Source organism: Balaenoptera borealis (assembly GCF_965194805.1).
Source record: "Balaenoptera borealis genome assembly, chromosome: 3".
In the NCBI taxonomy this organism is placed as follows: domain Eukaryota; kingdom Metazoa; phylum Chordata; class Mammalia; order Artiodactyla; family Balaenopteridae; genus Balaenoptera; species Balaenoptera borealis.
This window is the reverse complement of record NC_138866.1, coordinates 13,224,754-13,248,427: the sequence shown is the minus strand read 5'-3', so window position 1 is coordinate 13,248,427 and position 23,674 is coordinate 13,224,754. Positions and strand designations below refer to the sequence as shown.

Here is a 23,674-nt window from a genome sequence, read left to right as displayed (position 1 = left end):
AAAAGAGATTCAAGAGTCTCAAAGTAAGGTCTTGGTACAGGCAGCCCCAGATTGCCGGTCCTGTGGACCGGTTCTCACCTCTGGAACAGCTGGGCTCCCACAGGTGTCAGATGTACTCAACTCAGTGCAAGACAAGCCCCAACACAGGGTGTAGAGAGGGGACGCTAATGGAAACCACCCAAAGCGGGGGGTGGGTGGCCTAGACCTCCTGCGAACACCCCGTCAATAAAGAGCTTCTCTACTTTTAGTGGTCTCTGGGCTGGGAGGCACAGTTGGCCCCTTCTGGATGCTTTCAGAAATTGCTGTCTTCCTTCCAGAGTCAGCATATTCTTCTTAGGAGGTGTGCACGTATACATACATGCACGCGTGCACGCACACACACACACACACACACACACTGCTTATAAAAGGAGACGCCAGGCCTTGAATCAGACATTCACCTGCTACAGCAGACGATCTTTCAGTGTCCCTTCCAGCTCTATAATTCTGTGAGCAAATGAGATGCTAATTCAACCTGAAATGCTCACTAAATAAGAGTTTATAATTTGAATTAATGCTCTTAAAGTCTCTACTTAGGAACCATATAATAGTAATAACAACATGCAACAAGTGCTAGCTACATGCCAGACACCGTTCTGAGAGTTTAAAATAATTTTTCTAACCTTCACAGGAACGAGGGAGAATTTACTATCATCCTCATTTCAGAGATGAGGGAACTGGGGCTCTGAGCTGTTAAGTAAATCACCCGAGATTACACAACTAGTAAGTGGCAGACCCTCTGCTGTCCGAGTTCTTGCTCTCAGCCTCTCACATTTCGGACTTACCTGTCTTTAACATGTAAAGCGGTACTGCATAGTGGCTAAGAGTGGGCTTTGGAGCCAGACTCCCTGCTTCCTAATCCACAGCTGACTTTATATGTAAAATGTTAAGTGCTTAAAACAGTACCTGGCACATAGTAAGCACTCAAAACCCAGCCACTATCAGGATTATTCTCTATATCACTAGTCTCGTTACATAACAGTAGGCTGGAAGGTCTCCAGGAGGAAGCATTTATTCATTTGCTAAATTATTTTTATATATTTTTAAAATATCAGCTTTATTGACATATTATTCGTATACCATAAAATTCATGTTTAAAGTGTACAACTCAGTGGTTTTAGTATATTCACACAGTTGTGGAACCATCCCACTAGCTAATTCTGGAACATTTTCATCACCCCAAAAAGAAATACCTTACCCATTAGCCCTTGCTCCCCATCCCCCCTCCTCCCTGACCCTGGAAACCACTAACCCACTTTCTGTCTCTTCGGATTTGCCAATTCCAGATATTTCATATAAATGGAATCCTACAATATGTGACCTTTTGCGTCTGACTTCTTTGTCTTAGCATATTTTCAAGGTACATACTATTGTAGCATATATCAGTGCTTCATTCCTTTTTTTTAAATTGAGGGGAAATTCACATAACATAAAATTAACCATTTTAAAGTGAACAATTCAGCAACATTTACTACATTCACAATGTTGTACAACCTCCATCTCTGTCTAGTTCCAAATATTCCATTCTTTTTTATGGCTGAATAATACTCCATTGTATGGGTATAACACTTTTTACTTATCCATTCATCAGCTGATGAACATTTGGGTTGTTTACACTTTTTGGATATTTTGAATCATGTTGCTATGAATATTCAGGCACTGGTTTCTGTATGGACAAATGCTTTCAATTCTCTTAGATATATACCTAGAATAGAATTGGTAGGTCAGGTGGTAATCCTATGTTTTGTTATATTATTTGTAATCTTTGTGCTAAAAATGACACCTATTACTACTACCAATCTGCTGGATAAAATATTAAGAAGTGAAAATACATGGACATGGAAAATACATGAAAATACAGGAGTAGACAGACTTGGATTCAAACCCTTGCTCCTCCATTTTCTAGCTCTGTGACTTTGAGCAACTTCCTCAATATCTCGGGGCCTCTGTTCCCTCATCAAGCAAACGAAAATAACAGCACTTGCTCTAATCGAGTATTATGAGGCTTAGTCCAGTGCCTGGCTACAAGTAAAGTAAGTATTTGATAAATAACAACTACTATTATCAATAAGCACCTTTCCTGGGGGGAACCGCAATCTTCCTCAATTTTCTGAGGAGTATCTATAAAATACGGAAAAGCGTCGAGAAGACAGTAACAATCATCTATGTCCCCACCCCTCAGAATCAAGCATAGTTAACATTTTAGCACAGACCCTCAACCTTGCTAATACATGACACCATGTAAACTTTGGCTTTGGTTCTAGTTTCTTTCCTAAGAAGAGTGGACTCATCACCCTTAGGGGATCCCTACAGCACCAAGCGTAGCCCTGACTACAGCAAGGAATGAGAGCGGCCAGTGAACAGATGTGCCTTCCCTTTCTCCATTCCACAAATTCTCACTAAGCCCCACGGCGGGGCTTCACAGAGCAGGACACGGTCTTCTCCCTTGAGAAGGCCCACCTCTAGTGGAATGGAGGAGAAAGACATTTCCAAAACAGAGTAAAGAGTACGGTGACTGAGACAGACATGGTATCACAGAAGAACTAAGAACAAGCACCTCAGTGGACCTTCACGTAAGGCCCCAAACTTTCTCTGGGCTCTGTCTCGGCTTGTTTCCCAAAAAAGAACCAATGAGGAGACTATCAACACAACCAACGTGAAACGTGAACGTGGGTCAGCAGCAATAAAAGGGCTCTTACTCTCCTTACACTATCTAAATATAAACAGGAGGCTCTGACTAGCAACCTGAGATGAGTGGCTACAAGCAACGCGGCATCTAGCTTCCCACCGTCCGCAGAACCGTTACATCTAGATGGGAAGAGGCCTGAGTGCCGCGCCCGAGATACACAGCTCCAGAAGGCTTACACAGCAGATCCCCAGCAGGCCACGGCCTCACAGCTCCTCGCCTTCTCACACCCGTACTCCCACATTTTCTGGGTTTTGCACATGGGCAAAAGCACTCGGCAAGGACCCCCCCGGGCCCCATCTCTGCCACCCCATACCCTCCGCTCATGGATAGTTGTCTATCAAACTACTTCTTTTCACTGCCCCTGAAGCGATCTCAAGACTTCAAAAAATAAATAAAAAGCAGCTTCTAAAGGGAAAAAACTGGATCCCCCTATCTTCTCTCCTCTCCTTACCGTGGAGATAAGGAAATTCAGGCCCAGAGAGGGTACGTAATTTGCCCAAGGTCACAGAGTGGGTACTGGCAGAGACAACCCTGAGCCCCGCTGCAATGAGCTCACTACCAGGGCAGGTCCACAGGAGCTGGGGCCCAGCCTCCAACAGACTGTAGAATTTTCCTGCCAGGGAGGAAGCATCCTGCGTGTTACTCGTGTGTCGTTCGGCTCCAGGATACCTAGGAGGTCATGGTCATCAGCAAATATCCAATTCATAAAGGTCAGGATTAGGTTCTGTCACTTTAAGACCTGATATTAATCTACCAAGAAGTACTCTAGGAAAATCCTCTTCGGATTCTTCTACAGTCCTTACGACCTGGGACTTTTCAGTCCATGAAAAAAAAAGGAGGTATATTAACTCCTGCTAAACCTCCACTACCAGAATTCATACTTGTCATTCCTTTCTCTTTTCAAGTCATCCATGCACTGACTTTAATGTACTGAACGCAGTCAGCCCCTGTGGGAGTCTCTGTAAATGCCGTGACTACAGGCAGCAGCAGAGGTTCGGCTCCCGGTCTAGGAAGAACGGGCGAGGCCTACTATCTGTAATTGCCTATCCAAGGCACAGCTTTCGAGAAATGACCCAGGAGTCCCTTAGGAGGCTCACTGATCCAAGGTTAATAAAGACGGCTGGCAAGTTCACACTCCTTCCCGGCTCCCTGACCTCGAGTAGAATCTCAGAATGATCCAAATTTCAGGGCCGAGGCTGCTGGGTCGGCTCTGCGCATGCTCGAACTCCCCGGCGAGGACGCGGCTCCCGCGCCCCCTGGCGGCGGCGGCCGGCACTGCGGGAAGACCTTGATGGGTGCCCGCCGCGTGGAGGAGGGTCCTCCCCACCCCACTTTGGTGTGGCCCACGACGGAGCTTTTGGCACGTGACCCGCTCAGAGGCCTAATGTGGAATTCCGGTTTTTGAACGTGGCCAGGGTACCAAAGAATCCTACTGTTTAAATAAGAAGCCCCAGTGTTATCGACGCTGTTCAGGGAGAAGGATGTTTTTTCCAAGACCTCCTGCAAGGTCCAACCAGCTCTGGGAGCCACTCAACGCAAACCAAGGCACCTCACAGCACACCAGGGTAGACTCAGCCTCTCTCGGTGCGGCGTCGGCAACCTCTGCACCCGGGAGCGCCTGCACAAATGATACACCGGCCCCAGTCCACAAAGCAAGCATCTGACAGCAAAGGAGAAAATGAACGGGGGTCTGAAACAGAGGGTCCACCCTTTACTCCTCCTCTTAACTGGGGGTGGTACCTGTGTGAGGATTAAGGGCGTTAGGGGGCAAGTGCTTAAAGAGTGTTTGGAAGGTTTTTCTCTTTTAATGCTGTAATTACTATGAATAATTTACTACTATTATTCCAGAACCTGGCCCATAGTAGGAGCTTAACAAACCTGAGTTCCTCTCCCTGTCTTGCGAGGCTGCGGTGTGTCCCTGCAGGGCAGACAGAGGTCTCTGCCTCACAGGTAAAGGGACTGGGCAGGGAGGCCCAGCCAGGGCCCAGCACAGCTTCGTGCTCTGCTGCACCAGTCCCAAGGTGACTGGGGGAGAGCGCAGAGCTGGCTCTGACACCCTCCCTCTCCCCAGAACAGTCTGTGCTCTGCTCCCGCCCCCAGAGAGCTCTGAGCTTTCCAAATATGGATGCTTTTTTCATTCCCAAAGCATCAGGAACATTTGGGGGAAGAAAATGAACACCAGACATGGTTTGGAAATGATGGAAGCCAAGTGATGGGTGGTGGCGGAACGAGCACGGTGCTAGGACTCAGAAGTCCTGGTTTTAAAATATTAAATGGGAGCCTGGACTGCTCCCATTTTATAACCTGGCCTGCTTTGTTTGGGTCTAGGCCTCAAGGACCTAGAAAGAAGGCCCCAAGTCCAAAGAGTGAAAAATACGGCCACTAGCACACAAAGCAGGGGAGAAAACTGCATTAAGGAGGCCCAAAGAGTCCCTGGATTTCAAAGAACTGAGCCATGAGAGATGGGCTCGTCAGAGCCAAACAGCCTGAAAGACAGTCCACAAATTGGGATGACCCACCTGAAGGTGAGTGTGGGTAGAAGAAGAATTAGAGACAAGATTGTTTGTTTTATATCGGGCCCAAACCAAAATCTGTTTTCATCTAAAATGGAGAGCATTTCAGAATACACTAAAAACCCTGCACTTTTGCTTAAGCAACTTGTGTTACTCGGGTAGAGTTTATCTTCGATAGTGTAGCCCTGGACGCCAGGGGAGAATGTTTAAAGAACCATCCCCTCACAAGCACCCCTGTGTGGCAGGCACTGTCCCAGGTGCCAACACCAGGATCCGCAGCCAGCAGCTTAGATGCGGTGCAGCCTCAGAGCCCCACCCCCACCCCGGAGCAGGCACTCACGTATCTGCTGATTTAATGAATTAATCAATCATACAGTCTAGCCCGAGAGAGGCAAGTGACAGGTGTGAAATAATTAAAAACGGAATGCCCAACTGGATGGTACTACCTATAAATAGAGGTAGAATCAGAGGAAGGAGAGGTTGAAGTGGACGATGGAGCTGGAGAGGTCGTCACAGAGGTGTCACCGAGGGTGGACTCCTCACAGGAGAAATGAGAGACTCCCAGCTGGAGGGAGAAGACAAGCGCAGGGGGGAACAGGCCCGCCAGGGGTGAGGCAGGCGGGCGGGCAGCCGGCAGGCGGCCTGGAGCAGAGCGTGGGTGGGACAGAGCAGGATGTGGGCCCAGCCTGGCCAGACCAGGACAGAGCCTCCAGAATGGGGAAGATGCACGCCCGTGCCTAGACTTTTCATGGTCAGCAGAATGCATCAGGAACCCGAGCTTCAACCATAGGGGAAAAGGTAACAATGGGGGAGCGGGCGTCTGTTCCTGACGACCTCAGTGTGGATTTTTCTCTGGTACATTAAAACCTCAGACTGCTTACTGCCTTCACCACATTTTAACTTCGACCTACTTAAGAATATAAAATCGCCACAAATGTGCAAATGCTCACATGTTCTAGGTCCCGTAATCCCCAGGGGAAAGCTCTCGGTCACCTGCGTCCCTCCTCCCTTTGTGGGCCCAGAGCCCTGGCAGGCGCTCTGCCCACAGGTAGAGCTCCCCTGTTATGTGCTGGGCCTCTTGCCTTCCTCACTCTCTGTGGTCCCCTGAACGAGAGGCAGCCACTCCTGGGTTGTAACCAAATCTACACACAGTCAATTCCCGAATCTTGACCAACGAACCAAGAGCCTAGAGACCCTTGTGCTGGGCAGCAGCCCCAGAATTAGAATGGTTCCCTGGACAGCACCCCCTTGTGGTCGCAGAGGTGTCACCATGCTCAACTCCAACGCAGTATCTTCGCCCCACCCTCCTAGGAAAATTGGCTCCTCCCCCTGTAATCCTTACCTGGTTCAACAACAGCATTGCCTGCCCAGTGAGCTAAGCTAAAAATCTCACAGTCATCTTGGTTCCTTCCTCAACCGCATCAACACACATACCATCTCCACGGCCTACTGCAATCCAGGCTTTTGCAGTTATCTGTCAGGATCCAGCTAGGACAAAGGAATCACTCTAGTTCCTTCAGATAAAGGAGAGTCAGTGTATGGGACTGTCTACATAAGGGATGAAACAGATGAGAAGCCAAACAGGATGGTATGGCATCCCAGGATTCTGCAAGAGCAGGAGGTCATGAACACCCCAGGGCTGGAAAGGATAGAGGGAGGAGGTGGAGTTACAAGAGCTGAGGAGCTGGGGCTGTTGGCTGGGAGACGGAACCCAGCACAAGCTCCCTGGTGGGAGCCAAAGCCACAGAGGGAGAGTCTGTCTGGCTACAGCTGGGACAACCAGAGAGATGCAGCCGCTGTCAAAGGTGCAGCCTAAGGCCGAGAGAGAGAAAAAAAATACCCTGGCCCCTCCCTCCTCTTGCTCCCTAATTTCCTGCCAGTGTTTTCTGTTGGCGGAGCCCAGGCACCCGGAAACAGCCTGCAAAAGTCAGGCCCCCTGAAATGCAGAACCCAAAGCCAGCTCACCTCCCCAACTGGTCTCCTTTCCCATAATCTTTAATTCCTTCTAATCTATTCTCCACTCTGTGCCAGAAAAGATCCTTCTTGCTCATGAACTTAATTAAGTCATTCCTCCTGTTTAAAACCTGGCAGTGGCTGACAGTTTTCTAGCAGGAAAAAACAGGACTCATCCACCAAGCTGATTTTGTCAATCAAGTGCAAATATAGGAAGTGCTGTTTCCCTTGACTACGAGGACGTGTACTTGAGTTTACTCTGTAACATGGGGTGAGCTGCTATTCAAGGTATTGTTGTGGAAGAAAATAGAGACCATTCCTCAGTCATCTACCCTGAAAATGGTAACTGGCTAAAGATCATTCCTTTCTGACCACGATTGTTTGCCATGATCTGAGCCTCAGGGCTCCAATGAAAAGATGCCATGTGGAAGCAAGTGGAGAACAAGTAATGGCTTTAAAATCTATTAAAACAATAGAGTATCAAGAGATTGAATTAGTAATCCAAAAACTTCCTATGAAGAAGAGCCCAGGCTCAGATGGCTTACTGGTGAATTCTACCAAATGTTTAAAGAAGAATTAACACCAATCCTTCACAAACTCTTCCAAAAAGTAGAAGAGGAGGTAACACTTCACAACTCACTCTATGACACCAGTATTATTCTTGATACCAAAACCAGACAAAGACATCCCAAGAAAACTGCACCATTATGAATACAGATGTAAAAATCCTCAACAAAATATTAGTGTAGCAAATCCAGCAACACATAAAAAGGATTATATACCATGACCAAGTGGGATTTGTTCCAGGAATGCAAAGTTGGCTTAACATATGAAAATCAGTCAATATAATACATCCTAATAGAAGAATAGGCACAAAGATTACACAGTTATTTCAACAGAAAAAGCATTTGACAAAATCTGACACCCTTTTAGGATCAAAAAACACTCAACAAACTAGAAATACTTCTTCACCCTGATAGAGGCCATTTATGAAAAACCCACAGCTAACATAGTACTTAGTGGTGAAAGACTGAAAGCTTTGCCCCTAAGACAAAGATCTCTGCCCTGGTCACTTCTATTCAACATTGTACTGGAGGTTCTGGCTAATGCAGTTTGGCAACAAAAAGAAATGAAAGGCATTCAGATTGGAAAGGAAGAAGTAAAACTATCCTATTTACAGATGACATGATATATATAGAAAACCCTAAAGAATCCATAAAAAATTATTAGAGCTTATAAATGAACACAGCAAGGTTATAGGATAAAAGATCAATATACAAAAGTCAGTTGCGTTTTCTATACACTAGCAATGAACATTCTGAAAATTAAATTAAGAAAACAATTCCACTTATGATAGCATCCAAAAGAATAAAACTTAGCAATAAATTTAACAAAAGGAATGTAAGACTTGTACACCAAAAACTAGAAAACATTTCTGAAAGAAATTAAAGAAGACATCCCATGTTCGTGGATTGGAAGACTTAATATTGTTAAGATGGCAATACTCCCCACATTGATCTACAGATTCAACATAATCCTTATCAAATTCCCAGCAGGCTTTTTTTTTTTGGTACTAATTGACTATTTGATCCTAAAATTTATATGGAAATGTAAGGGACCCAGAAAAGCCAAAACAATCTTGGAAAGAAGAACAAAGTTGGAGGACTCACACTTCCCAATCTTAAAACTTACTACAAAGCTACAGTAATAAAGACAGGGTAGTACTGGCATAAGGATAGACATACAGACCAATGTAATAGAATTGAGAGTCCAGAAATAAACCTTTACATTTATATTCAATTAAATTCAACAAAGACATCAAAACAATTCAATGGGGAAAAAACAGTCTTTCAACAAATGGTGCTGGAAAACCGGATAGCCACAGAAAAAAGAAAGAAGTTGGACCTCTACCTCACACTACATACAAAAATTAACTCAAAGTAGATCATAGACCTAAATGTAAGAGTTAAAACTATAAAACTCTTTTTAAATGTTAAAAAAAGATCTGTGACCATGATGAGGCAACAGTTTCTTAGATACAACACCAAAAGCACAAAAGAGAAAAAAATAGATAAACTAAAATTAATCCAAATTTAAAACTTTTACATTTCAAAGGACACCATCAAGAAAGTAAAAAGACAACCCATAGAATGGGAGAATATATTTTAAAACCATATAGCTGTAAAGGGACTTGTATCTAGAATATAAAATGAACAATTATAACTCAATAATAAAAAGACAAACTACCCGATTTTAAAATGGGCACAAGATCTGCTTAGACATTTTTCCAAAAAAGATACACAAATGGCCAATAAGCACATGAAAAATTGTTCAACATCATTAGTCATTAGGGAAACAAGTTAAAAACCACAGTGAGATACCATTTCACACACACACTAGGATGACTGTGATCAAAAGAACAGAAAAGCGTTGACAAGGATGTGGAGAAACTGGAATCTTTCAGAATAATACAGCCGCTTTGTTAAACAGTCTGCAGTTCCCCGAAAAGTTAAACACAGAGTCATCACGTGACCCAGTAATTTCACTCCTAAGTATGTACCCAAGAGAAACGAACACATACATCCACCCCAAATCTGGTACACAAATGTTCAAGGCAGCATTACTGATAATAGCCAGAAAGTAGGAACAACCTCACGTCCATCAACTGATGCGTGGATTAAGAAAATGTGCAAAATGTGGTACCTTCATACAATGGAATATTATTCAACCATAAAAAGGAATGATACATGCTGCAACATGTGAGAACCCTGGAAACATGCCAAGTGAAAGAAGCCAGACACAAAACATCACATGTTGCAACATTCCATTTATCTCAAATGTCTAGAATAGGCAAATCTCTAGAGAAAAAGTAGATTAGTGACTGGCTAGAGCTGGGGGGGTGGGCATTAATCAAATAACAGGAAGTGAGTGTTAATGTACTGATTTCTTTCTGGGGTGATGAAAATGTCCTAAAATTGACTGTGGTGATGGTTGCACAACTCTGAACCACTGAATTGTACACTTAAAAGGTTGTATTTAATGGGATGTAAATTATATCTCAATAATGTTGTTTATTTAAAAAGGTATAGAGCATATTTGTAATATGAAAAACTGAAACAACGCAGATGTTCCACAGGCAATTCGTTCAAACATATCCATAAAGCACACCACTGTGCAGCCCAGGTTGGCTCGAACCCTGGTCCCAAAAATACAACTGTAAAATTTGTTAACTAACTCAAACGGCAGTAGGGTGGCTGGTTTTATTTTTTGCTTTATATTTTTCTTTATTTTCCAAATAGCCTATACTCAACATACAAGTGAAGAATAAATGTTTAGATGCTTCCCTGGTGGCGCAGTGGTTAAGAATCCACCTGCCAATGCAGGGGACACGGGTCCGGGAAGATCCCACATGCAGCGGAGCAACTAAGCCCGTGCGCCACAGCTACTGAGCCTGTGCTCTAGAGCCTGCGAGCCAGAACTACTGAGACCGCGTGCCACAACTACTGAAGCCCGCGCACCTAGAGCGTGTGCTCTGCAACAGGAGAAGCCACCGCAGTGAGAAGCCCGCGCACCGCAACGAAGAGTAGCCCTCGCTCGCTGCAACTAGAGAAAGCCCATGCGCAGCAACAAAGACCCAACACAGCCAAAAATAAAATAAATTAAAAATAAATAAATTTTAAAAAAAATTTTAAAAATAAAAAAATGTTCACTTTTAGATCAAAGGTCAGAATGAGAGGCGGCTGGTCCCACATAGTGCAGATAGGAAAGCACACAGGCACAGCCGTTCTGCAGCACAGTCTGGAAATACTTCTTTTCTGACCCAGAAACTCCACCTCTGGAAACCTCTCCTAGGGAAATCATTAAGAACAAGCACAAAGACCAGGCTGAGAGGGCATTCATCACAGCCTTATATGTAACAGAGAAAAGCTGAAAACAACATACATGGCCCAAAATAGAGGCTTTTTAGTTAAATATATTATAGCTTATCCATGCAATGAAATGCTGTACAGCTGCTAAAATGTTGCAGAAATGTATCTGTTGTTGCAGAAAGTGACAGCAGGTCACAAAGCAGTATATGTGATATAATCTCATTTTATTAAAAAAAAAAGCCACACGCATGATAAGTATAGAGAAGATCTAGAAGGAAACACGCTAAGATGTTAACAGAGGTTGGCTTTGGGTAGACAGGGTGATGGATATTTTTATGTTCTTTTGACTGGTCTGTATTTCTTATTTTTATATAATGCACATGTATCTTGTCTGTATTAAGAAGAATAATAAAGGGAAATTATGGGGGAAGAGGCAAGAGGGCAACCCAGGACAGCTAGAAGCACCACCAGCTGCCCAAGCAAAGGAGCATGATAGGCGGGGCCATGGGGAGGGTTGAGACCATCACAGCAACCGCTGCTCCCAATCTCAGGATACCTGAGGTCAAGACTACACAAACTCCCTTTTGCTGACCTCAGATTTATATATTTAAAAGCATTTTCCCATTTTGCCTTCTTCATTCTTCTCAGTATTCTTGTATCATTATCTCCATTGCGTAGATAAGAAAAGCGAGACTTAGATTAACTTACTTAAGAATCACAGAATAGCATCAAGGGTTAGCAGGTTATCTGACACCGGAATTCCATCAATGACATCCCTACTCCAACTGAAAGGCAGCTCAGGAAAGCAGAAATAGTATGGATTCTGGAGTCCACAGGCCTTGATTTGAATCCCACCTCACCTCTGAAATTCAGGCTTTCAACCCCTCCGCAGGGAATGATAATCCTTACGGCACAGGATTGTTCTCGGGGCAAAGTGCAAGCATGCAGGTAAATCTGAAAGCGTCATGCCTGGTTCCTGGGAGGGCTCCACAAATGCTAATCCAACAGGAGCCCCAACCTCTCAGGGCAGCCGAACCCTGAGGCGGCTGTGTCTGTTCGAAAGATCTCCAGATATGCGAATACTGCTGGACTTCGTGCAGCTTCCACTGCCTGGCCCTGGCCCTATCCCCGAGGCCAGAACAGTCAAGTCCCTCTTCCCCTAAGAGCCCTCCACGCAGGCGAGGTCGGCTCCTCCATCCTTGGAGACTGCCTGATGTGGTCTGGTCCCAAGGCCGTCTCCAATCCACAGTGACTCTGTCACAGAGCAGCCACCTGGCTCCTCCTCAATTGTCCCTTTTCCTTTTCCCCTGCAGGGATGGCCTCCAAGGAGAGAGGGCATAAAGACCCCCAGCCTCTTTGACAAGAAGGCTCCTACTCAGAGGAGCTGCTGCTGTGTCATCTGTCATGGACATCTGCCCTCCCTCTCATTCCCCTGAAGGGCCTGCCCTCTTCGTCACAGCCTTCATGCAGGTCCTGGGCCAGTTACAGGGCCTGTCGCTGGCCACCGTAACGACATTGAGGATGGGAACGTGACCCGGGCAGGGTCAACAAGACCCAGTGAGAATCTGGCTGAGGTTCCTAAGACTTACGCCTAAGAGACTCAGAGTCTGGAGCTTGAGATGGGAAGCAACACAGGATAAGATGTGCTGGGAAAAGGAGAGAAAGCGTCCATGCCTTTGAGCCCTGAATCCAGCTGCCCCCGAAGTCAGATTGAGTTGGGTTTTCTTTCACCTACAACTGAAAGGCCCTAACCCACAGCTCTCAGCAGAACTTCTAAATGCGTCTTCAGCGTGGGTTTACCCTCTGCACGTGCTCAAGGCAGGGGCTCTGGCCTTGGGGGATGGAGCCTGAGTCGCTGACTTGGATCGACACTTCTGCCTCCACCCTCTCGGTGAGCACAGCATACCCGTTCACTACATCTGCTGAGCAGCTGGGTCGGGCTGGGCAGAGCAGGCGACATGGACACCCTGCCACCGGTCCAGCCCCTCCCCTCTCCCACCGTGTCCCAGCAGCTGTCGTGTCTCTCTCCCGGCACTCTCTCCCACCGAGCACACAAGCGACCTGAGAGCCTCTCTGCCACCCAGTGTCTATGTGAGCTGGCTCAAGAGGCAAGCCCTGGTCACCATGCCTGCGCCTGAAGCTGTCAGCTGAGCATAGGCGCCAGCTGGTCCGGAAGACGTCAACCCACGGCCCGGAGAGGGCAGGGGCCCTAGTGTGCGAGGGGACCAGCACTGCCTTCCCCCCAGATGCCTCTGGCACTGGTGGAGCATGGCCAGCCTGGACCCAACCCACCACACGCAGGCTCCCCTGGGAGCAGCAAACGAACATCCCTGAGGATGGAGCCCCCATCAGGGCCCCCAGGTGAAAGCCCCCAACAAACATGTCTCCACTTTCCCAGGGGAATCTAGGCTGCTCCTAACAGACAATATTCCAGGAGGAAAAATGAGGCAGAAAGGTAAACCACCTTCTAGGAAACTCATTCCTCAAGGCACCTCGTCGGGAGTCTGGCCTCACCTTGACCCAGAGGGCTGTTACAATTAGCCCCCAAGGAGAAAGGGCAGACACACCCTTCTCCTCCCGTCTCCTACATTTCATGGGTGGGGGGCGGGGAACCCTGGTTAAAGATATTTGTTTCCTCTGTGGTCGCAACATGTGACAGCCTTCTTGGGAGCACGACAGTACTCAAGTCATAACGACCCACCGCCTGAAGAATTTCCAACTCAATTTGTTTCAGGCCTTTTTCGATACCACCCAGCGGCCCAGGACTGAGCAAAGTGTGGTGGAGAAACCCGTGAGCAACACCTAATAAAAGCCCCTCAACAATGAACCGTGTCCCTTGTGCTGATTTGCCTGAATTTTGCTCTGGTAGGAGGCCCATGGAAGACAGTGAGCAATTCCCAGGGGCCTCTTCCCGAAACGTTTTCTCAGTGAATGTTTTAAGTCTCTGTCCTCTGGCCTAACGACTGATTACTGCAAGCTGAGGTCTGTGGGTGTGAGAAGACACTGGTTTTCAAGCTGGGGAGGGCAAGGCTGAGATCCACACCTTTTGGAAATGGGTTCTGTGTTTGAAGACCAGTGCTTACAAGCTTAAGGGAACAGGCAGCACTTCTGAAAGCCCCTGAGAGCTCCCTCGCCCCTCGGCACTGCCCACAGAGAGGCGGGCACCTTAGTTCCTTCTTGGCACCATGCCCCAAGACCCGATGCTCAGAGCACACAGTGGGCAGACCGAAGAGGGCTCTGGGGCCAGTCTCACACAAGGAAGGAAGTAACATATCCAAGGGGAGGCCTCTGGCCAGGAAGTGAAGTCCAGTCAGCAGAGACGAGCCCTCCTCCCTGAAGCCCAGCAGAGCTGGTTTCTCCTCCTCCGCTATCTCCTCTCTTATCAGCCAATGTATTTAGCATGTTCCTTATGAAGACAACTACCTGGGAATTGTGTGAATTGTTCTTGCCTCTTAAAGGAACGCTACTTGAATCAACTGATCCATCCCAATGTGAATGGCCTTTTGTGATAAAACCATGAATGTGGGTCCAACTCTAAAGACCTCTAACCTTCCGGGCCAGCCCGGGGCAAGACTGGTGAAGTGCAGGATGAACTTTGTCTCTGGACCCACCCTCAAGCAGTCCCGTTAGGGTACCGACTCCACCTGCCCCTGACCACTGGGTACTCCCCATCCTCCAGCACCAACAGCCTTTCCTCCCTAAGCCTCCAATCTCTGCTTGCTCTCCCACAGCCTGAGCCAAGCCCTCTGTCACACAAAGCAGATACACTAGGGCAACTCTCCCCTCTCCCCATAGCTGGCTGTTACCTGGGGCTTCTGAAGAGGTCTATCCATTTGGGTTCAAGCTCCAGGGATACATAAAAATAAAAATAGCTAACCTTTGTTGATCTGCCAGGCACTGTGCTAAGTGCTTTACATGTGTTCACTCCTTCCCTACAACAATGCTATAAAGTAGATACTATTATTATCTCTATTTTATAGATGAAAAAATGGAGCCCCAGTGAGGTGAAAGTAATTTGCACAAGATCCTATAGCTAGTAAGTGACAAAGCTAGAGATCAAACGTGGAAGTCTGGTTCCAAAACCCCAAGCTCTGAGCCAGTGTGTCAGAGGAGCAATTTCAAACCCAGGAACAAAGGAGGAATAAAGAAAGTGGAGGAGGCCCCACAAAGCTCCCAACACTATACCGCCTTCTCCACCTGGGCAGACGTCATGCAGCTTGACAGGAACGTTTCCTACCAAGTTTCCTCCACGTCCGGGCCCTGCCTCCAGTTCATTCTGTGTCATTGGGCAAGTCCCTTACCTTCTCTGGCATAGTCTCCCCCGCTGGAAAATAAGACGTTTGTATGAGTGATGGTTGTGAAGGCCCTGTTTATATTTTGGAGTCAGTCCTTCTCTGCTTTGGTACCATGCAATCTGGAAAGGAAGTTTAATACCACGCTGCTGTTTCCAGGTTCGTAATTTCCCTCCTCGTGGGCACCAATCCCAAGCCTCAGGTCCTACGCATTCCCTTTCATTCACCTGAGCACAGGCTACTTTCTTCTCCCTGCATCCTCCAACAGGTCCCACCTGGGTCCGAGACCAAGCTCTGATGGACATGTCTAATGAGAGGCTTACATGTCCCCCCAGTCTCCTCTTTTTCCCAAGTGCCTGGTGGCTATGGCCCTATAGTAACTTCTCACCAGTGGACTGTCAGCACAGCTGATGTGTGTTACTTCCGCTCACCCCAGACATCTCTCTCCTCTCCCCTTTCCACGAGCTGCGGCACGCCAGCCACCCAGCTTCAGTCATCCATCACACAGATGAGGACTGCGCCCTGGCAGACGGGGGAGCGACAGCAACCTCGCAGAACACAGCTGCCCACCCACCGGGACCAGGTGGGCCATCGCAGGACTGCCACAGGCCTTCCCTCAAATTGGAACCAATGCATTTGTGGTCCCTCTGTTACAACAGGGTACATGCCAAGGCTATTTATAAAGGCCATCTCTAGGAAGGCAAGCCACTTACAGCTCCCACTGTCCTAGCTGCAGAAAGTTAGCCGATGTCCAGCAGATCGAAGTCCCAAAGTAGACAGTGACCATGTGTTCACTGTTCCCAAGCCTCCCCATTTGGGAAAAGAACATCTGTGGCCATTCGGTGTCCTGGAGATTTCACGTGATATCTCAATCTGTACCCAGAGCAAAGATTTCTACTCACTTGATTAACCCAGTTCTACCAGAAGCTAAAGAGTTTCTCCATGTCTTCTATTCTCATTCTCTGTTTCTCTACTTAGTTTTAAGAGATAGGAGGAAGGTGCTGGGGGAATGGGGGGTGCGGGGGAGTTGAGATCCATTTAGAGGCTCTCTGATAATGGAAATGAACTGAAATGTATAACCTTTGGGGAAGGGATCCATGCCAGCCTCTGTCATGGTGTGATGTCAACATGCTCTTACAGGTATACCCCATAACTAGCAGCGAGTAAGTCTGAATTATCGAAATATGCTCAGTATGTTACCTATGGGCAAAGAAAATGCACCTGACCATGACAGCTAGAAGCAAAGGCACCCAGAATCACCTGAATTACACAATGGGCACCTTGGTAGAAATCTGAGCAAGGGAACTTCTATAAATTTCAGTCAATAATTGAGCACCAATTAGGCACCAGACACCGTGCTAGTTTCTGAGGATGGCAAACAAACAAAACAGTTCCTCCTTGAGTGGAACTCACAGACTGGCTGGAGTGTCTGATCGCAGTACAACTGGTCCTAATATGACGTTTGAGTAGTTCTAACCTACTGGGCTGTGATACTGTCAAATGCAATGGCCTCTAAATGGGTGAGCCCCGGAGGGTGTCAGAGAAGACAGGACACGTGAGCTTAAGGGCCAGAACTTACAGCAAGGGACCTGGGCAAGGAGTTAAGGGAGAAGAACGTGAGAGGTGGGGCTGAGAGGAGGGGTATGGATACAAATCTAGGGTGTTCTCTAGTGACCTGAATGTTTTCTACCTGCGGAAACCTTACCTGCCCTGAGCGCATTCCCATCCACGTGCCAACAGAGCAGAGTAATTAAGAACGTGGGCTTTGGAGCTGAACACTCTTCAGACTGAGTCCCCCTCCTGCCACTCAGTAGGAGAGCATGGGCTCTGGAACCAGCCACTGAGGCTGAGTCCTGGCTCTACCACTTCCCAGCTGTAGGGCCCCGGACAGCATATCTAACATCCCTGTGCCTCGGTTTTCTCATCTGTAAAATGGAGAAAATAATAGTGTCTACCTCATAGGGTGATGGTGAAGCTTGGCTGAGATACCCAAATGAGGGCCACAGTGCCTGGCACACAGTAGGCACCATATCATTCCGAGTAACCTCACCCAGTCTCATTTCCTTTGTCTGTAAATTAGGGGTTTGGAGAATTAAAGAGACAATAAAACCCTAACGTGGTGTTGGCCCATAGGAGGTTCTCACAACTGAATGACGTTGGCTTCTGATTCCCAACAAGCCGAGGCTGTATTACCTGGCCAGGGGAATCTGCTCCCGGCCATGGCTGCAAGAGCAGACGTGGGAGTTCATGGACATTGACTCTGGCTGAGACACTGGGTCGAGTCAGACCTCAGGGGACCATGGAAAAGTTGAGGTGACCTGTGAAAGTGTGCAGGTCAAATCCCCGGCCGACAGCAGCATACAGGTGGCACAGGGGAGGGGCGTGGGCTGGTGCATGCCCATCCAAGGTGCACCCGGGCTTTGCTCCAGCCCAGTCTTACTCTGGTGAAGTGAGGGGACAGCTCTTCCCTTCTCCCATGAGCCAGCCAGCATGTCCCAAGAGCCAAATGTCTCAGCCCCGTGGCTGGGGCCCACTGCTCATCACACACCACCCAGGGCCAGACTTGGGGACCAAGCCTCCCGTCCCCCTTGCCCACTTTGCATGGCAGCCGTGAGACTAAGCTGGTGGTGCCACCTGCAGACAGTCTGCCCCACCAGGCCGTCTCAGAGCCCAAATCAAGACCTGAGCTCTTGGTGCTAATCAGGCCTTAGAGCCATGCTCCTCCCCCCAAAGGACAAACCAACTCCTGGCTACAAGCCAGCAGGCCCCAGGTCAATCAGGTGACTGGAAACTGCCAGATGAAGCCTTGCTCTTGCTGCACAATATTGTTCCTGGCCCCAAATCTCTCTCTCTCACACACACACACGCACACACACACACACAGCTCCCATAAGCCTAAGGCATGTGAGGTGCTGGGTGAACACCAGCGAGAAAAGAGGCCAGCTGCGTGGCACAGACCTCAGACAGATGCACGCCCAGGCCCAGGCCCTCAGAAGCCCTGATGTGCCCATTAAACCACCAGAGTGGCCTGTCAGAGTGACAGCATCCTTTCCCAGCCCACAGGGACACTGAGAAGATTAATTAGAGGAACCTAAAAGTGCTTGAGCAAGGTTCCCCAGGGAACTGGGTGAACATGTCACCCCTGTCACAAGGCTCTTTAAGTGTGCCTTGGCTGGGTCTTTGTTCAACATTGCATAGGATAACCAAGGCAGACAGCTGGCTGCATACAAGTGGCCAGCTCAGTGCTGTTCTAGAGGGTCAACCCACCCAGGGCCCGGGCCTCTGTGTGGCCACAGTCAGCCACATTGCATGGTTTGGATGGTAGGTGGCAGGAAGGAGAGGAGCTGCTTTCAGAGGGTCTCCTTCTTACTGAGGCCTTTATAAATCTACTTCAAAGTGTCCCTCCTCCTCCAGGAAGCCTTCCTGGCCCTGCTGGCCTACAGTGACCTCTCCTGCCTCTGAAAAGCTGTTACTGGGCCTGGCTTTTTCCATTTGCTGTTTTGTTTGGGGCTGACATTTAAAAATATCATTTAGTAAGTGCTTTAACATACATTATGTGGCTTAATCCTCATAACTCTATGAAGTGGATGTGATTACACTCATTTCATAGATGAGGAAGTAGAAACTTGGAAAGGTCAAATAATGTGTGTGTCCTGGCTTTCTGTCATTTTTTTTCCCGTGGGACTGCACTCCCTCACATTAGATCACAAACTCCTCTGTGGCAACCAGGGCAACATTTCCCCTTTCTATCCCCTGAGCCCCTAGGCCCCCAGGTAAACACTGCTTGGCTGGCTGTTTCAGTGACCACTGAGCCTTAATTAAGCCAGAGGTGGCACTGATGAATAAAAATGAGATCAGCCACATGGCCAACTGGCCATATGTAAGGATCCCTGTATATACACTGTGCGGCATCTTAATTACCAAGAACGGTCCCTGCTTAAGCTGTACATTAATCATCAAGAAACTTTACTGCAATGTTGTTCCTTCGGGGATAACTGAGGAGCCGCAGCTCTAAGGAAATGCCATGTCACTGGGCTTAAAATGATCCAGTGCCTGTGGTGGGGCAACCCCAGGGGCCTCGCTGGGAGCTGCCGGGGTTAAGCCCAGCCAAGGGCACAGGGGTCAAAGCGCAGGATCCAGGGAGGCCCTGCAGCTCCAGACAGCGCGACCCGGGGCACGGCCCCCAGGAGAGCAGGCGTGGGCCTCACCTTTGGTGGCGTAGGCGTCCGCGGCCATCCGCAACCTGTAAGGGGGGACGCCCGTCAGCGGCCAGTCTTCCAGGCCCACCCGGGCATAAATGTTGAGAGCGGCTTCATAGTCTCCTTCAACATAATCCAACTTGGCCATGATCAGATTGGACTCTTGTAGGAATTCTGACTAGAAGGAAAAGGAGAGAGAAAAACATTTTCCTACGATATGATGTGTGATGCTCCCACGGGGCCCCGCGGCTCTCCACACCAAGACGGGCGTGGGAGCCTTCCTGGCGGTACTGCTCACGGGGCCCCAGAGCGGAAACAGCCCATGTGGCCAGCAGCTGATGAGGGCGGAGGCAAAATGTGGTCTCGCCGTCCCCCGGAATATTACTCAGCCGTCATCAGGAACGAGGCACTGACCCCTGGGACCACATGGGCGAAGCTCAAGAACATGACGCCGAGTGAAAAAGCCAGTCACACAGGTGACATATATTGGCCAGAACAGTCGAGCCTGCTGAGGCAGAAAGCAGACTAGTGTTGCCTAGGGCTGGGATGATGGGGGCATGGGAGATGACGGCTAATACTTACAGGTTTATTTCTGGGGTGATGAAAATGTTCTAAAATTGACGTAATGGTTGCACAGCTCCTGAATTGTACACTTTAAATGGATGAATTACATGGCATGTGAATTATACTTCAATAAATCTGCTGTAAAGCAGGCTCCCGTCAGGCCTCAGGCTTGGGTCAAGTATGGAAGGCATGCGTTATGAACAAAACACATGAGCACCTGTCTCAGAAAAGGAGGCTCCACGGACATCCTGGTGGGTTCTGCCCACGGCACTGGGGGTATAACACAGACTGGAACCCAAATAACCCAAGGAGAGAGGCTTTCTAAATTGGTGCAAAAATCAGAACTTGCTTTCTTTCCAGGGACACACTTTTCTCACTGAGCTGTTCCAGCTTGCTATGGTTACTGACCCAGGTCCCTTCCCAGATGCTGCAAGTTCTAACTCTGATGGGCTCATCTTCCTCTCCATCGGGAGAGGCTGGCTTCCCCAGTCCACACCCACCAACCTCATCCTCAGCCCATCCTCGAGCCCCACTCATCACTGGGGAAAGAAGAGGCGACCCAGCCATCTATATAAGGAAACAGATTTATCACCCTCTCCTAGGCATTCTCATTGGAACCCCAGCTACACAAGGCCGGATTTTTCAGCTTACAGAAGCACTCCATGAAGCTGCACTATCCTGTAATCTATGGCTGAGACGGGGTGGGCGGTACACAGGTAACCAGCCAGAGCATGGCGAGGCCGCTGTTTCAGCCAAGGTGGTCGGCTTCCAGGCAGTCCCTGAAAGGGAGCAGGGGCAGCACCGCAGAGGACATAGAACAGGCAAGAGAACGAAGGGAGCAAAAGGGTTTTAAGAGTGGCCCGAGGGAGTGGCACCAATGCAAGACGTCAGAATTATATTTGGAAACAGAGAAAGAAATCAAAGCAGACTGAAGAAAAGAGAAAAAGAGCTGTGAAAAAAAAGCATCCACCACAGGGGTTCTCCACCAGGGAAGAGGACAGGGCAGCCTTGGGTACACAGAAAAGGCTTCCTAGGAGATTCCTGTGTCCTCCCTCTTTCCCCAGAACTGAGACCCATAGGCTGAAAAGCAAACTGAAGGGGGAGGGGGAGGGAGTTCGTGTTTGCTGGGCACAGAGCTTCAGTTTGGGATGATGAAAAGGTTCTGCGGGTAGATGGTGGTGAGCTGAATATGAACGCACTTAAAACCACTGAACCTAAAAGATGGTTAAAATGGCAAATTTTATGATATTTATATTTTACCACAAGAAAAAAGTTTTAAAAATTAAACCGGAAAAAATTTTTAATTAAAAATAAAAAGGTAACTTGAAGGGCCAGATGGAAAATACGCAGGAGACTGAAAAAATTCCAAGAGTAGAGGTGCAGTAGTATGCATGCACGGTATGGAGAGCCTTGCTGGGCAAGTCCAATCTATGGCCTCGTGCAGAGGAGGAAACAGCTTGGCCAAGGCCCCTGGGCCGAGGGGGAGAGGGGAGCAGCTCCAGCCCGGTGCCATGTTACCTTGCCTGTGACAAGCGCAACTTTCTTTGAGTTGAATCAGAAGCCAGGCCTCCTGACTCCTCGCCCAGGCTCTTTTTGCCACCACACGGCTACCTCGCTCTGGTCTCTCCAGCCTCAGTTCACTTGTGTTTTGTGGGCACCTGTGTCTGCACAGGGCTTTCCCTAGCTCCCAGCTAGGAGACACCTGAACTTAAGGTCAAGAGGAGAGGAAATTTCACATCAGCCAGTGTGAGTGGGTCAACCCGCCCAAGCAAGAGCAATACGACTTTGGAACACTCTTTATAAGGCAGAGGGAGCTAAAAAATGGCAACAGGAGAAAAATTCTCTAGGTAGAACCAATAAAATAGCAAAAACTGACACGTTATCTAGCGCTATTCAGTTGGAAAGAACTTCTACACCTGAGACTCAAAATGACCTTGAGCTAAGTACACTTATAGATAAAAAATGTGAAGCTCAGAGAGGTTAAGTAACTTCCCAAGGTCACACAGCTTATAAATCCACAACTGGAAAGCAAACTCAGAATTCTAAGTTGAAATTCAATGTTCTTACTACCGCACTGGGTTGTGGAGGATGCGGAGCAAAAACTATGAGCATGTGGTAAAATTAAAAGTTAATTTTTCCGGATGAAGGTAGGGGGATTCGAAGTGGGATAGAAACTAGCCAGGTGCCAGGCCTGGAGCAGTGATCTTCAACCTCTCCCCCCAACACAGAGTCTCACCCTTATACCTCCTGGAAGGACACCTGAGTCTGACCAGCTGTCACTATGAGGTCCCCCCACCCTTTCCCACTGATTAGGACCCACCAATGTCACCAGAACCACCTTCGTTAAGAACAACTGACATGGAGACAACTGTCCCTAACTCTGAAGAAAAGTGAAAGAAGGAAGGAAGGAAGAAAGGAAGAAGTCAGAGCTTTAAAAGTTCACTGAAGACTGCCCTTCCCCAATAGAGAATACATCCGAGATTTTAAAGGGACCCTAAAGAAGCTGACAGGAATGGTGGGATGCAGTCAGCTATCTGAACAAGACTGACTTCAGGAAACCAGTAAGAGCCAGACTTCAGGCAGGGAAGTGTCCAGAAACCGGTTAAGTGCGGTAACAGGGTGGGGAAGGGGGCAGGGGGGAGGGAAGGCAAGATGAAAGAGATTCAACGAAGCAAGCAAGGAAAGACGTGAGAGGGAGAGGGAAAGCTGAGTATAGAGACCAGGAAACAGGGTAGATGAAGAGAAGGGCAGCGCTTAGGGTTTCCTGTGCCATGAGGATTAGGGTCATTGCTCAGGCAGAGGGAAGTTCCTGCCCTGGTTCCCTCCCACACCAAGGTACCAGGCCTGCCGGCGCCAATATGCACCCCCCTCCGGGCCAGAGCGGCCTGGGACATTCACAAGCTGCATATTTTAGGCAGGATATCGTGCGGTAAGTGACACTCCTGATTAACTTCTCTCTTTTCAGTGGGACAAAGTGTCAGATTGAGTCCTGGGCCCCAGATAACAGCTTTATTCCAAGCACCTGGGGAAGATTAGTGCCATTTCTCAGGATAATGTGTCATTAGAGACTCTCATCAGAGAGAACCTATTGGTCTGGAAGCCCCACATCAGTTGCACAGGGAGTTGGCCTGCTCCTCAGAAGACAAGCCACAGATGTGCTCCGCCTGTCGCCCAGTTCGTCCCTGGGCATCCTTCCCGAGCACACGCTGCCCAGAGGAGGTAGAGCCAACATATCCCTCTAAGCCCTCATCCCGAGGCGCACGGTACCTTGAGGTTCCCTCGGTCCAGGGCAGCGGTCAGATGCTTGCGGACCTCAGTCAGCTGGGGCCTGGGGCCTCGGGGACTGGCCCCCTGCCGCAGGGGGTGTTCCTTCAGGAATTGCTCCAGCTTTGATTCCCCGAGGAGGAGTTCTGCCATGTCATCTACAAAGAACACAGTGAGAAGCTAAATGGGGGTGAGGAATGGTCTGTGGGCTGGGAACTCCCCAAGGACCTCAGGACCATCTGACAGTGAATTCTCTTAATTAAGAATGTTCCAGAGTATGAATGCAAAAGGG

The 23,674-nt window shown here is 48.3% G+C and overlaps 1 protein-coding gene across 7 annotated transcripts in view; it reads right to left on the bottom strand.

Moving 5' to 3' along the window:
• Positions 1 to 23,674, bottom strand: part of TTC7B (tetratricopeptide repeat domain 7B) — a 241,144-nt gene that overhangs the window by 194,062 nt on the left and 23,408 nt on the right. For 6 of the 7 annotated variants that reach the window (XM_082384497.1, XM_082384498.1, XM_082384500.1 and 3 more), the window contains exons 2-3: positions 23,386 to 23,540; positions 19,564 to 19,732 (exon numbers count right to left, since the gene is read on the bottom strand). In XM_082384497.1, the coding sequence (XP_082240623.1) occupies positions 19,564 to 19,732; positions 23,386 to 23,540 (324 nt within the window). Of the gene's footprint in view, positions 1 to 19,563; positions 19,733 to 23,385; positions 23,541 to 23,674 lie in introns of those variants that run through there. The other variant, XM_082384502.1, reaches the window with a different exon arrangement.